This window comes from Schistocerca serialis, chromosome 1, assembly GCF_023864345.2.
Source record: "Schistocerca serialis cubense isolate TAMUIC-IGC-003099 chromosome 1, iqSchSeri2.2, whole genome shotgun sequence".
In the NCBI taxonomy this organism is placed as follows: domain Eukaryota; kingdom Metazoa; phylum Arthropoda; class Insecta; order Orthoptera; family Acrididae; genus Schistocerca; species Schistocerca serialis.
In genome coordinates this window covers 439,930,104-439,945,227 of record NC_064638.1, presented here as the reverse complement: position 1 = coordinate 439,945,227, position 15,124 = coordinate 439,930,104, and the positions used below count along the sequence as shown (strand labels likewise).

Here is a 15,124-nt window from a genome sequence, read left to right as displayed (position 1 = left end):
AAAATGATTTAAATCCAAATACAGGTGTTTTGCAGGATATGCTTCCTGCAACCACCCTAGAAGGAAAACAAAGACGAGGATGAGATGGTCAGATGAAGTTAATCGACACCTCATGTTCTGTTATTACCAAGCAACAAACCTAGGAACCAACACAACTGGATACAGATCACAAGTATACACAACATTTATTACCAGATACCCGGAATTAAAATTTTTAACAGAACAACGACTAGCTGATCAGATCCGTGTAATAATAAAAAATAACAGGATACCCCAGTCAGAATTAGAAAACATCAAACAACAAGTACAACAAATGCTGGAACAAAATAATGTGCAATCAGAAGAAGAAGAAAATGCAGTAATGGACTCAAACATCCCAGAGCAAACAAACAAAGACCAACACGCATCAATTAAGCAATCAGAGGAAAACGAAATCTTAAGACAGCCACCAGAACAAGCACAAATAGAACACGAAGAGACACACGTGTTAGATATAGAGGAGAAATTTCAGCTGACATATATAGAATACAAAGACACAAATACAGACATCAGACCATTCTTGCATAGACCGCCAAATAACCCACAAGTCGAAACAACAATAAAAACTATCAACACAATCATATACAACAAAATAAATGAAAATACAACTATGGAAGAGTTACAACTACTGGTTTATATAGGATCACTCACTACACTAAATATACACACTAGGCAGAGATCAGAACAAACCAACACACGGAAGAAACCCACAAAACCAGCATGGCAACACAGCCTACAGATCAGAATAGAAAAACTGAGAAAAGACATTGGACAGCTAACACAATTTATAAGAAATGAAATATCAGACAAAAAACGAAAAAAGTTAGGTAAAATCTCACAACAAGAAGCAATAGAGCAATTAGGTGAAAAGAAGCAGAAATTACAAGCATTGGCCAAACGACTTAGAAGATACAAAAAAAGGGAAAATAGAAGGAAACAAAACCAAGCATTCAACACAAACCAAAAGAGATTTTACCAAACAATAGATAACACACACATTAAAATAGACAATCCACCAAACGTAACAGACATGGAACACTTCTGGAGCAACATATGGTCAAACCCGGTACAACATAACAGGCATGCACGGTGGATACAAGCAGAAACAGACACATACAAGATGATACCACAAATGCCTGAAGTGATAATTTTGCAACATGAAGTCACCCGAGCAATTAGTTCTACACACAATTGGAAAGCCCCTGGAAATGATAAAATAGCAAATTACTGGCTAAAGGAGTTCACCTCAACACATTCACATCTAACTAAATTATTTAACAGTTACATTGCAGACCCATACACATTCCCTGATACACTTACACATGGAATAGCCTATCTGAAACCTAAAGATCAAGCAGACACAGCAAACCCAGCTAAATATCGCCCCATAACATGCCTACCAACAATCTACAAAATATTAACTTCAGTCATTACACAGAAATTAATGACACATACAACACAGAACAAAATTATAAATGAAGAACAAAAAGGCTGCTGCAAAGGAGCACGAGGATGTAAAGAGCAACTGATAATAGATACAGAGGTGACATATCAAGCTAAAACTAAACAAAGGTCGCTACACTACGCATACATTGATTACCAAAAAGCCTTTGATAGTGTACCCCACTCATGGTTACTACAGATATTGGAAATATACAAAGTAGATCCTAAATTGATACAGTTTCTAAACATAGTAATGAAAAACTGGAAAACCACACTTAATATTCAAACAAATTCAGATAACGTCACATCACAGCCAATACAGATTAAGCGTGGAATATACCAAGGAGACTCATTAAGTCCTTTCTGGTTCTGTCTTGCTCTGAACCCACTATCCAACATGCTAAATAATACAAATTATGGATATAATATTACTGGAACATACCCACACAAAATCACACATTTGCTATACATGGATGATCTAAAACTACTGGCAGCAACCAATCAACAACTCAACCAATTACTAAAGATAACAGAAGTATTCAGCACTGATATAAATATGGCTTTTGGAACAGACAAATGTAAGAAAAATAGCATAGTCAAGGGAAAACACACTAAACAAGAAGATTACATATTGAATAACCACAGTGACTCCATAGAAGCGATGGAAAAAACGGATGCCTATAAATATCTAGGATACAGACAAAAAATAGGAATAGATAATACAAATATTAAAGAAGAACTAAAAGAAAAATATAGACAAAGGCTAACAAAAATACTGAAAACAGAATTGACAGCAAGAAACAAGACAAAAGCTATAAATACTTATGCTATACCAATATTGACCTACTCATTTGGAGTAGTGAAATGGAGTAACACAGACCTAGAAGCACTCAATACACTTACACGATCACAATGCCACAAATATAGAATACATCACATACATTCAGCAACAGAAAGATTCACATTAAGCAGAAAGGAAGGAGGAAGGGGATTCATCAACATAAAAAACCTACATTATGGACAGGTAGACAATTTAAAAAATTCTTTCTAGAACGAGCAGAAACTAGCAAAATACACAAAGCAATCACTCATATAAATACATCGGCTACACCACTGCAATTTCATAACCACCTTTACAACCCTTTAGATCACGTAACATCAACAGATACGAAGAAAGTAAATTGGAAAAAGAAAACAGTACATGGCAAGCACCCGTATCATCTAGCACAGCCACACATCGATCAAGACGCATCCAACACATGGCTAAGAAAAGGCAATATATACAGTGAGACGGAAGGATTCATGATTGCAATACAGGATCAAACAATAAACACCAGATATTACAGCAAGCATATTATTAAAGATCCCAATACCACAACAGATAAATGCAGACTTTGCAAACAACAAATAGAAACAGTAGATCACATCACAAGTGGATGTACAATACTAGCAAATACAGAATACCCCAGAAGACATGACAATGTAGCAAAAATAATACATCAACAACTTGCCTTACAACATAAACTTATAAAACAACACGTTCCCACATACAAGTATGCACCACAAAATGTACTGGAGAATGATGAATACAAATTATACTGGAACAGAACCATTACAACAGATAAAACAACACCACATAACAAACCTGACATCATACTCACCAATAAAAAGAAGAAATTAACACAACTAATCGAAATATCCATACCCAATACAACAAATATACAAAATAAAACAGGAGAAAAAATTGAAAAATACATCCAACTGGCTGAGGAAGTCAAGGACATGTGACATCAGAATAAAGTTGACATTATACCAATTATACTATCAACTACAGGAGTCATACCACACAATATCCACCAGTACATCAATACAATACAGCTACATCCAAACTTATATATACAATTACAGAAATCCGTAATTATTGATACATGTTCAATTACCCGAAAGTTCCTAAATGCAATATAACATATACCGTACAGTTAAAAGGAAGTGACGCTTGATCAAGGTCCGCGTCACGTCCCATTTTTAACCAGACTTAACGTCTGAGAAAGTAAAGAAATAATAATAATAGAGTTATGGCCTACAGCAGTGTAATGGCTGTTTCATAGTTACTGTTTTGTTGTGCTGTTAGTGCTTTTTCTTTTATGTGGCCCATCACGAAGTCCTCTCCTGTGCCAATCTTTTCATTTCAGAGTAGCAATTGCAGCCTCTGTCCTCAGTTATCTGCTGGATGTACTCCAATCTCTGTCTTCGTCTACACTTTTCCCCCTTTACAGCTCCCTCTAGTACTATGAAAGTTATTCCCTGATGTCTTAACAGATGTCCTATCATCCTTTCCCTTCTCCTTGTCAGTGTTTTCCACATATTCCTTTCATCTCCCATTCTGCGCAAAAGTTCCTCTTTCCTTACCTTATTAATCCCCCTAATTTTCAAAAAATGGTTTTAATGACTCTGAGAACTACGGGACTTAACATCTGAGGTCATCAGTCCCCTAGAACTTAGAACTACTTAAACCTAACTAACCTAAGGACATCACACACATCCATGCCCTAGGCAGGATTCGAACCTCCGACCGTAGCGGTCGAGCGGTTCCAGACTGAAGCGCCTAGAACCGCTCGGCCATTCCAGCCAGCCCTAATTTTCAACATTCGTCTGTAGCACCACATCTCAAATGCTTCAGTTCTCTTTTGTTCCAGTTTTCCCATAGTCCGTGTTTCACTAACATACAATGCTGTGCTCCAAACGTACATTCGCAGAAATTCCTTCCTCAAATTAAGGCTTATGTTTGATACTAGTAGACTTCACTTGGCCAGGAATGCCCTTTTTTGCCATTGCTAGTCTACTTTTGATGTCCTCCTTGCTCCGTCCGTCATCGGTCATTGTGCTGCCTAAGTAGCAGAATTCCTTAACTTCATCTACTTCGCGACCATGAATCCTGACGTTGAGTTTCTGGCAGTTCTCATTTGTGCTACTTTTCAATTCTTTCGTCTTTCTTCGATTTACTTTCACTCCATATTCTGTACTCATTAGACTGTTCATTCCATTCGACAGATCCTATTATTCTTCTTCACGTTCACTCAGGATAGCAAAGTCATCAGCCAATCGCATCATTGATACCCTTTTACCTTGAATTTTAATTCCAGTCTTGAACTTTTCTTTTATTTCCATCATTGCTTCTTCGATGTATACGGTGAACAGTAGGGGCGAAAGATTACATCCCTGTCTTACATCCTTTTTAATCCGAGCATTTCGTTCTTAATCGTCCATTCTTATTATTACCCCCTGCGGGTTCGGGGGTTAGAATAGGCCCGTGGTATTCCTGCCTGTCGTAAGAGGGGACTAAAAGGAGTCTCAAACGTTTCGGCCTATATGTGAAGGTCCCCTCTCGTGTTTGACCTCCATCTTTCCAAATTCTTCCGCAGAGTGAGCCAATTGGGGAAGGGCGCCTTGCGTGGTGCATTTTGTCCATCGTGCATTGAGACCTCTAGCCAAATTTATCGACGTCGCATTGCCGTCCCGCTCGTTTTCCATCTCTTGGGCGAGGATGCGTTCCTGGGTGCATTTCCACTATGCACTGCGCAGTGTTGCTTTTTGCGGAGGCGACGACCATGGACTTTATTGCACCTAATGTCCAGCATGGTAGCCAGTCCGTTGTTGTGGGGCCGCCATGTAACCTGTTGGTTGTAGCCACCTGACAACACAGGGATCGCTCTACTGATGCCTGCGCCGTTAACTCCCCACCTAAGACAAGGAGTAGATGCCCATCTCCCTGGGGCATCAGGACTCCCGGCAATGGCCATCCTGCCAGGTGGCCCTTGCTGTGGCTGGGTGGCGCCCGTGGGGAGGGCCCTTGGTCGGAGTAGGTGGCATCAGGGTGGATGACACGCAATGAAGCGTGGCACATCTTCTCTTGCTGGTGGCCAGCCACCAGCAGTCTCTACGTTCGAGGGCTCACTTTAAAGCTAATGTGTATGACCCCAAATCGTTGCCCTCCCTGGCCATACAATGGGAGGAATGAAAGGCTATGAAAGACAGCTAAACGTATTCGCCCCAGTATCTCGTCTGTACCAGAGCTGACAGGAAATCCTTTTTGTCCGTGAAGCCTCAGTTCTTTGTAGAGCATTAAGAGGACAAGTTCGGGGAGGTGGAGGGCTTGTCCAAAATGGGGTCAGGGTCAGTCTTGATAAAAACTGCATCCTCTGCACAGTCATGAGCCTTGCTCGCTTTACGAAGCTGGGGGATGTTTATGTTACTATCACCGCCCATAAAAGCTTAAATATGGTCCAGGGCACTATTTTCCATAGAGATCTTCTTTTACAGTCCAATAACGAGCTGTGCGCCAACTTAGAGCGACAAGGTGTCCATTTCGTGCGACGCGTCCACCGGGGTCCGAGGGATCGTGAAGTTGCCACTGGTGCCTTCGAGGGTGACACATTACCTGAGAAGGTCAAGGTGATCGTCCACCGTTGTGATATATCCCTCCCCTGATGCGGTGCTTCAAGTGTTGGAAGTTCAGCAATATGTCTCCCTACTGTGCTTCCAGCCTCATATGTCGCGATTATGGTCGACCATCCCATCCTGATACTCCATGTGCCCCACCTCCCATCTGTGTCAGCTGTGGAGAGCACCATCCCCCTTGCGCGTGGACTGTAGGATTCTACAGAAGGAATGGAAAATAATGGAATACAAGACCCTGGATCGACTGACCTACACTGAGGCTAAGCGGAAATTTGAACGACTTCATCCAGTACACATGATGTCGTCTTATGACACCACTGTCACTCCTGCTACAATTCCCATAGCTGCACCACATACCGTCAGCTTTCAGAGCCAGAGGACCACACCTGCCCCGTTGATGGTGGGGGCCACTTCTCTCTCTGTTGCTCCCGCACCACCTACCTCGGGAGTAGCACCCCCTCAACCACCGGGGACACCAGTCCCCACTTCTAAGCCAGAGAAGCGTAAGTCTTCTTCGCCTTCTCTCGCTCGGAAGGGATCCCTTGGGTCACTCCCTTCCCAGGTTCCTACGAGCGGCACAGTAGACACCCACCGGTGGCTGAAGAAGCCACAGGTCACTCACTGGTCGTCGAGCTTCGCGATCCTCTTTGGTCCCAGAGACTGACTCACTAAAGCCCTCCCAGCAAGGGCAACCAAAGGAACAGCGCGATAAAGCGAAATTGAAGACCCCTAAGACCAAGGCACCTGCGGTGGCACCTACACCACTACCTACAAGCTCTGCATCTGAGGATGAGGTGTGGATTCTTGCATCCACTGAGGACCTCGATCTCGCTGGTCCCTAGGACGTTATGGATGTCACTACTGTCGGTACTCGGTCGGTGGCGGCAGGTGACTCAGCAACATAATTTGCCTCCTCAGTCCCTTCACGCCTTTCTCAGCCATGTACAATGTCATCCTCCAGTGGAACTGCAGCGGTTTCTTCCACCATATTGCTGAGCTCCGACAATTTCTCAGCCTTCACCCTTTCTTCTGCATTGCTCTTCAAGAAACTTGGTTTCCAGCAATGCAAACCCCCACCGTCCGTGGCTATCGGGGTTATTATAAGAACCGGGCAGCTTATGAAAGGGTATCTAGTGGCGCCTGCATCTATGTCCTCCACTCTCTTCACAGTGAGTCTGTCACTCTACAAACACCTTTAGAGGCTGTCGCTGTTCGGGTGTGGATGCCTCAGGCTGTTACTGTCTGCAGTCTGCATCTTCCACCATATGGTGATGTCCCGCAGCATGCCCTGGCTGCACTGATAGCCCAATTGCCGCCACTTTTACTGTTACTGGGCGACTTCAATGCCCATAACCCTCTGTGGGGTTGATCAGTGGCAACGGGCAGAGGCAACATCATTGAGCATGGAATGGCACAGCTCGACCTTTCACTTTATAATGCTGGTGCGTTCACACATTTCATTGTGGCGCATGGCACGTACTTAGCTATCAACCTTTCGAACTGCAGCCCTAGCCTCTTACCGTCTGTCCAATGGCGTGTGCACGACGACTTGTGCGGTAGTGATCACTTTCCGATCTTTCTGTCACTGCCACAGCGTCCCTCTTCTGGGCGCACCTGCAGATGGGCTATGAATAAGGCTGACTGGGGCTTATTCTCCTCCATTGCCACTATTGAGCCTCTTTCCAGTGACGCCATTGATGCGGTGGTTCACTCCGCCACCACCGGCATCGTTACTACCGCAGAATCTGCCATTCCTTGTTCTTCTGGGTCCCCTTGGCGGAGGACTCTGCCTTGGTGGTCGCTTGAGATCGCTGAGGCGATTAAAGATCGCCGGCAGGCGCTCCAGCGTCACAAGTGACATCCCTCAACAGAACACCTCATCGCCCTTAAACGGCTGCGTGCGCAGGACCGCTGCATCATTCGCCAACACAAGCAGGAGTGCTGGGAACGGTATGTCTCCACCATTGGCCTCCATATCTCTCTGTCGCAGGTTTGGGCCAAGATTAGGTGCCTCTATGGCTATCAGACCCTTGTCAGTGTCCCTGTGCTCTCACTGAATGGAGCAGTTTGTACTAACTCCGACATAATTGCAAACCGCTTAGCAGAGCATTTTGCTCTTAGCTCCCCTTCTATAAATTACCTACTGGCATTCCGCTCCCTGAAACAGCGGCTGGAACGTCGGAGCCTTTCATTTCACACACGCCATCCTGAATCGTACAATGTTCCATTCGGTGAGTGGGAATTCCGAAGTGTCCTAGCCACTTGCCCTGATACAGCTCCCGGGACAGATCGCATCCACTGTCAGATGCTCAAACACCTCTCAGTGGACTGCCAGCGACGCCTCCTCATCCTTTACAACCGTATCTGGATCGAGGGTGAGTTTCCGTCGTAATGGCGGGAAAGCATCGTTATCCCCGTTTTGAAACCTGGCAAGAACCCATTGGAGGTGGACAGCTACCGCCCCATTAGCCTCATCAATGTTCTTTGCAAGTTGCTCGAACGCATGGTGAGCCAGCGGTTGAGTTGGGTACTCGATTCTCGGGGCCTTCTGGCTCCGTCTTATGGTGGGTTCCGTAAAGGCCGCTCTGCCGCCGACAATCTGGTGATCCTGGAGTCAGCGATCCTTACGGCCTTTTCCCGCCGTCAGCACCTCGTCGCTGTCTTTTTTGACATTCGGAAGGCATACGATACGACATGGCGACATCAATCCTCTCTACGCTTCATGGTTGGGGTCTTTCGGGTCCACTGCCGATTTTCGTACGAAATTTTCTGTCGCATCGTACCTTCCGCGTGCAAGTTGTCGCCTCCCATAGTTCCCCCCAAGTTCAGGATAACGGGGTACCACAAGGATCTATCTTAAGTGTCTGTCCGTTTTTAATTGCAATTAATGGGGTCGCTGCGACGGTGGGAACGTCTGTCTCAGCTTCCTTGTATGCTGACGACTTCTGCCTCTACTATAGCTCCATTGGCACTACAGCTGCTGAACGTCAGCTGCAGGGCGCTATCCGCAAGGCGCAGTCTTGGGCTGTAGCGCATGGCTTCCAGTTTTCGGCTGCCAAGACCGGCGTTATGCATTTCTGCCGGCGACGCACAGTTCACCCTGAGCCATGGCTTTATCTTGCCGGCGAACTTCTTGCTGTGGTGGAGACACATCGGTTTTTGGGTATGGTTTTTGATGCCCGGTTGACTTGGCTCCCCCATATTCGGCAGCTTAAACAGATGTGTTGGCGGCATCTTAATGCTCTGCGATGCTTGATCCACACCAGCTGGGGCGCCGACCGCTCTACCCTCTTACGGCACTACCAGGCGTTAATCCGGTCCCGTCTGGATTATGGGAGCCTGGCTTATGGTTCAGCATCCCCTTCTGCGTTGCGGGTGCTGGACCCCATGCTTCATAGCGGGATCCGACTTGTCACTGGAGCTTTCCGGACCAGCCCTGTGAACAGCATACTTGTGGAGGCAGGTGTCCCTCCCCTGCGGTTACGGTGCCAACGTATACTGGCCGCTTGTGCTACACATGTCTGTAGCTTGCCCGGGCATCCTAATTATCGTCTCCTGTTCTCTCAGTCAGTCGTCCATCTCCCAGAACGTCGGCCCCGGTCGGGTCAGCAAAACTCGTTTTGAACTGATTCATCTTTAGAAGTCTGTTACTGACAATTTGCTAGTATTCTGTTGTGGATTATGAACATCGGCATGTAGAATGTAGTTTGCATTCAGTATACGACTTCAAATTTTATTGAGCTTGACTCTTACTTGTTTTGTATTATAATTAAGCTGATAGCATCTCTAGGTTCAAGAGGATAGCAGTTCTCCGTACTGTGTGATATGAGTATACTAAATTATTGAAAATGAAATTTGAAGGATAATGTCTGTTGTTTTTCCTTATTTTTCAACTATCGCTCATTTTGTGCTACTAGTCTGTTCTGTAATACCACAGTTGATTTTTGGACTTCTGAATTAACCAAAACCTTGTATGTGTGCCAGTGTACATATAAAACCAATGGTAAATGTCGTCATCAGACGCTTGGTGAAGTACGTTTCACATCTGTAACTACTGTGAAATGGTTTTGGACAAGGAGAAGCACTGAATCAGGCCTTGATGCATTCCTGTGTGACGCAAGAGGAACACCATTTCAAATCTCCCTCTAGAAACCCAGGCTGACATTTTCTGTTAATCACTTCAGGTGAATGTCTGTCTCTCTCTCTCTCTCTCTCTCTCTCTCTCTCTCTCTCTCTCTCTCTCTCTCACACACACACACACACACACACACACACACACACAGTGGATGTGCTGCAGTACTTGTCTGCAATGCATCCCAAACACGGTGGATGAGATGTAAGTTAAGTAAGTTTTCTTAAAAGAGCTGCTGCAGCTGCCCTGTTCCTTGATCATGCATAAAAATAATGTCCAGCCGAATGCAGCCCCTCAAAGGATGCAAACGGGGAAAGAGTACAGTATCACAATAATGATGATCAGTGCCTGTACCATGTTCAAAATTTGCAGGTCAGTATACCCACGCAACATTATGCTTTCCCATGCCGTAACACATGGGCAATAAAAATGATCGTGTTTGACAGAGCCGGACATCTCCTCATATGGCGAGATAGGGAAACGTATATTGCACACAGGTATTACAGCGTGGGGAAGCAAAAAGGTTGCTTGGGTGACTGACCTCCAAATCTTAGAACCCAGTATGTTCACTGGTAAACTTTATTGTGGCACTGTACCCCTCCTCCATCTGCATCTTTTTAGAGGTGCATTCGGCGCTGACTTCATTTTTATGATAATGTGCGACCACGTCGAACAGTGCAGGTTGTAATCTTACCCTTCCACCCTTCGAGAGGCGTAAGATACACAAAAGAAAAACGTTTTACTTATCTTGATTTTCTCTTCTTGTTGTTGGCTCTAATTCTTGCGGCTGAAATTTTGATTTAACGTTGTTAGATCCTGATAAAAATTTGCCCGTATATTTCTTGAATTTTATTCTTTGTCACATTATTAAATATCACACCGTTTTTACAATTTCCACTTAATATTCCAAATTACAGTATTAGTGACACAATCAAAAACAAATCCTATTCCATCAGAGGCATGCCCACTACTACTACATTCTGCAGTACTCAAAATATTCCAGAGAGTTTACAAAGCAAAAGAATTTACAAACTATCTTAACAAAAGAAGAATCATCACACAAAATATAACATTATTCTCCAAATTAATCCAGAACGAAAGTTAATAATTAGCATTATATTGTACAATTAATAATATGAATATTAAGTGTGCCAGATAATTCTAAAAGAAAAATAATTTTAGCTTTATAGATTGTAACACTGTAACTTCTTTTATAAATTTTAGTCCGAAATATATTACATCGTATGCAAAATCAAGTGAAATTCTTTCAGTGAAACAGCTGAATGTGTTCACCTATACAAGAATTGATAGTATACATGGTATTGGTAGTTTTTATTAAAAAAAAAATCTTATTTTAGAAAAGGGTGTCCCACTGCAAGGTGGAGGAGCTCTTGGAATGAGAGGATATTCGGCGAATGGACTGGTCTGCCCATTCACCCTGACTTAAATCCCATTGAGCACATGTGGGATGCTTTTGGAAGCACATCCCCATGCATCAACAGTTGTTAGTATCACAGGTTGAGGAATAGAACTCCCTACAGCAAGAACTCCTTACCTACTCTCTGGCCAGTATGGCAGCACGTCGCAGACTTGCACTGCCAGCTGTGGTGATCACACACCTTATTGATAACTATTTCCCACCCTTTTTAATGGCGAGGGGATGATCACAATTGGCAGTGACTTCAGTGTATTTATTGTCTTTGAATATAAGTGTCATTTCTGTTCGTCTCATTGTTTATGTCTTTCAGTTACTTTCTATATTACAATGTAGCGGTTATTTCTGTGTATGATCCAAATTTCATTGGACTACGCTACGTGGCATTGACATATTGTGCAAAAGTTACTTTCATTCTTGCAGTCTGCTCAGCAGTGTGCAGATCAGAACAGAGCAAAAGCTAGTCTGCAACTATGAGACGGTGCAAAAGATAAGCAATGTACGAGTAGCTTCAGTTGCAACTGTGATTTGACGCGACTGGTTTCGCCCATGTGAGGGGCATCGTCAAAACGCAACATTGGAACATCGAAAGTCCCCAATGCTCAGACATTGACGGAACGACATTGCTGTTACGTTACAACAGTCATGTCAAATATCTGATTATCACAAACATTTTTCCTTCGATTGCTGCTGTTTGATAATGACTTTATTACCACTGAAGCCAGTCATGTGAAATCAACTGTTGTTGCAATTGGATTACAATTTTAGTAACTGATAAATAAATATATCTGAGGAAGCTTTTTCTTTGTAATTTTGGGCAAACATATCGCTGTTAATGTTGAGTTCAAACTTTAGCCTTGCAAATAGTACATTAGAGTTAGTAGAAAAAGTAAATTGATTTTAAAATATAATTTATTGCATTTTTCTGTCTTTTGAATCTTTATTCAGGACATCAAAAACTAAAACTGCTTTTTTTGTGCTACTTCAAGATATTTTTCCAGGTCCCCATGGAACGATCCAGATCACTTCATTCAGCGCCAGACTTGCCTCAACACCTTTGCAGCTGTTTTTGGTTACATGCCTCTCCTGCGTTCCAACATGAGGCTCGATCCAGTGTTGTTCAAAGACCCTGTCTCAAACATGCGTAAGAAGTACCGCCAGATTGAATTGGTAGGCAGCTAGTATCATCTGACAGTTAAAGTCACAGTGGTTCCTCACATTTATTTCGCAGACCTGTGGTGTGTGATACTTAAAAGAACATATACAAGTTGTTTATATCGACGTGGCGTTTTCAGAAAAAGTTTGTCGTATTTATCAATGCAATGTATTTTATTTAAGTTATGAAACTGTATACCAAGACCAAAAGGAATATACGAAATGTCTGTGCTTTCAGAGAACACAATGGTACTTGTTCCTTGCTTACATTTTCCTGTCATGGATGTGCATCGATTAGATCCCATTTTATATTTATTATTTTGAGTTGCAAACCCTTTATGACTAAAGCACTGAAAACGTGTATGTAACTCGCTGAATACAAAGACATGAATTACTAAATCTTTGATAAAATACCTATTCAAAGGCTTTCTAACCTCCCAGCCAACAGACTGCTATACCTCATAATAAATGTTGTCCAGTTATATATGTGACAGTCCCAAATGATGTGTATTTTCTTTGTATTTATGAATTTATTAACAAAATGAAATATTTTGGAAATTACATTTTATACAATTGGTTTTTGCGGATGTTTTGAATAATTTGTTGAAGCATGAATTGGGAGAAGAGCTAATAATATACATTGAAAACCATCTTTTCCAGACAGAATTGTGTGTTAAATAGCACCTGTTCATTATTTATCTGAAATAATTTAACATAGAATGGACTTCAGTATTGAATAAAACATTGCTATATGTAATCAATTTATGTGAACAGACTCTGAAGTTATAGAGAGTACATTATTGACTATTGAAATTTTATCCATGTCTCTCATTTGGAAGACATTGTACACCTGTAAAAATTTACGAGGCTCATTGATTTTTTGGTCAGCAGTTTGATATCAGTACTGTCTTGTAGTGACTTTTCTGTTGGTTTCATTCATTAGTTTTATGTAACTTCTTACATTCCACTAAGTCACTATGCAATGAAGCATAAAGCAAAGCAAAGGGAAGTACCTTGATGTAACTTGACCTTGTTCTGTTTTGTTTTTCTACAGTTTGATACTGTGTTGTGCAACCATTTGCTTCCCAACTGTTACATACTGTATATGCTAGCAGAGCAATGTAAATTGACACATTTTTATAGGAACATATATTTTATTTTTGTTTAATACATAACAATAAAATGGAGAATACTATACAGTAACACTGTCCATTGTCTCGGCACAGATATATTGCAGTTACAATGTGATATGTATGTGTGTGAGGATTAATAAAATGAATCTTTTATTAACGCATTGAGAAACCTTATTTTTGCTGCCTATTACATGACCTTTCCCAGTTTACCACCATAATTGTAAATATTAACACTACCTGTGGTACATTTCGATTAATGCTGATGAGATGTATGTACTAATAGTATTATTAATTATTTAGTTATATTTCTCCCAAAGAAATTTTGCCGTTTCAGTTGAAACGAAAAAACTGACATCAAAATTCATATAATTTTGTTTTGTGACGAGTTGGCCTCCTTGCTTTAAAGTAGAGTAATATCCTTCATTTGACCTTCAACTAAAATACTTTACTGTTCAAAAAAATTACAAAATATTCTAGTTTTGCTTTAGGAACACCATAAAATATTAACAGAGTTGTCTTGGAAGCATTCTCATTTCAAGTTAAATCCCTTTGAGATAATCTATAATTTCACAACACAAGTTACCAATCAAAACATTTCAGTTATTAACTGTAACTCTGAAACTTTATTTGTAAATTTAAGTCTATTTCAGAATGTGCATGCACATTTTCAGTGTTATGTAATTAATAACTAATAGTATCAGCTGTGATGAAATTTTAATATTTCAGCCTGAAATTTCTCGATGAATGAAATTTTTTGTGGGCTGAAAACAGATACTTACTGTATGAATGCTCATCAAATTCTCTCTCAACTTCAACTAAAATTCATCTACTGCTCTGCTGCATGTTCTTAATTACGATCATCTTTTCATTTTGACTATCATTTTATTGCCAGTGGTTGAATATTAATGGAAATAAGAACCATGAATGAGCAATTTTTCTATTAATCTCACAATTTTACACTAGCTGTTGAAGTGAAACAGCTTTACAAAACAAAATTTACATTATAAGGTACACTGATTAGCAAATGTTTACAAATGTTCACAAAAATCCATTTTTTTTTTGCTGAGGACCATACCCCAGAATTTCATAAGGAATAAAAGTTTTCCATGAATGACTTTCCCATCACTTGCAGTAAAAATGTACATCTTTAACAGAATATAACACTCAGCATTACATTTTTTGTTTATTTTAAGCATGAGAATTTTGTTCACATCCAAACAATTGATAAACATGCCAAGAGTTAAACATTGTGTGACATTCAACTATGTACTAGCCCAGCAGCCAGAGTGGACACTTGCCTCTTCTGGTTATTGCTTTCAGCAAATGAAC

The 15,124-nt window shown here is 41.6% G+C and overlaps 1 protein-coding gene across 1 annotated transcript in view; it reads left to right on the top strand.

Moving 5' to 3' along the window:
- The window catches only part of LOC126482083 (exostosin-1), a 199,170-nt gene extending 185,242 nt beyond the window's left edge, over window positions 1–13,928 (top strand). Inside the window, exon 6 of the mRNA XM_050106095.1 lies at window positions 12,509–13,928. Within this exon, the coding sequence (XP_049962052.1) occupies window positions 12,509–12,689 (181 nt within the window). The 3' untranslated portion in view covers window positions 12,690–13,928. The remainder of the gene's footprint in view (window positions 1–12,508) is intronic.
- The last annotated feature ends 1,196 nt before the right edge of the window (window positions 13,929–15,124 follow it).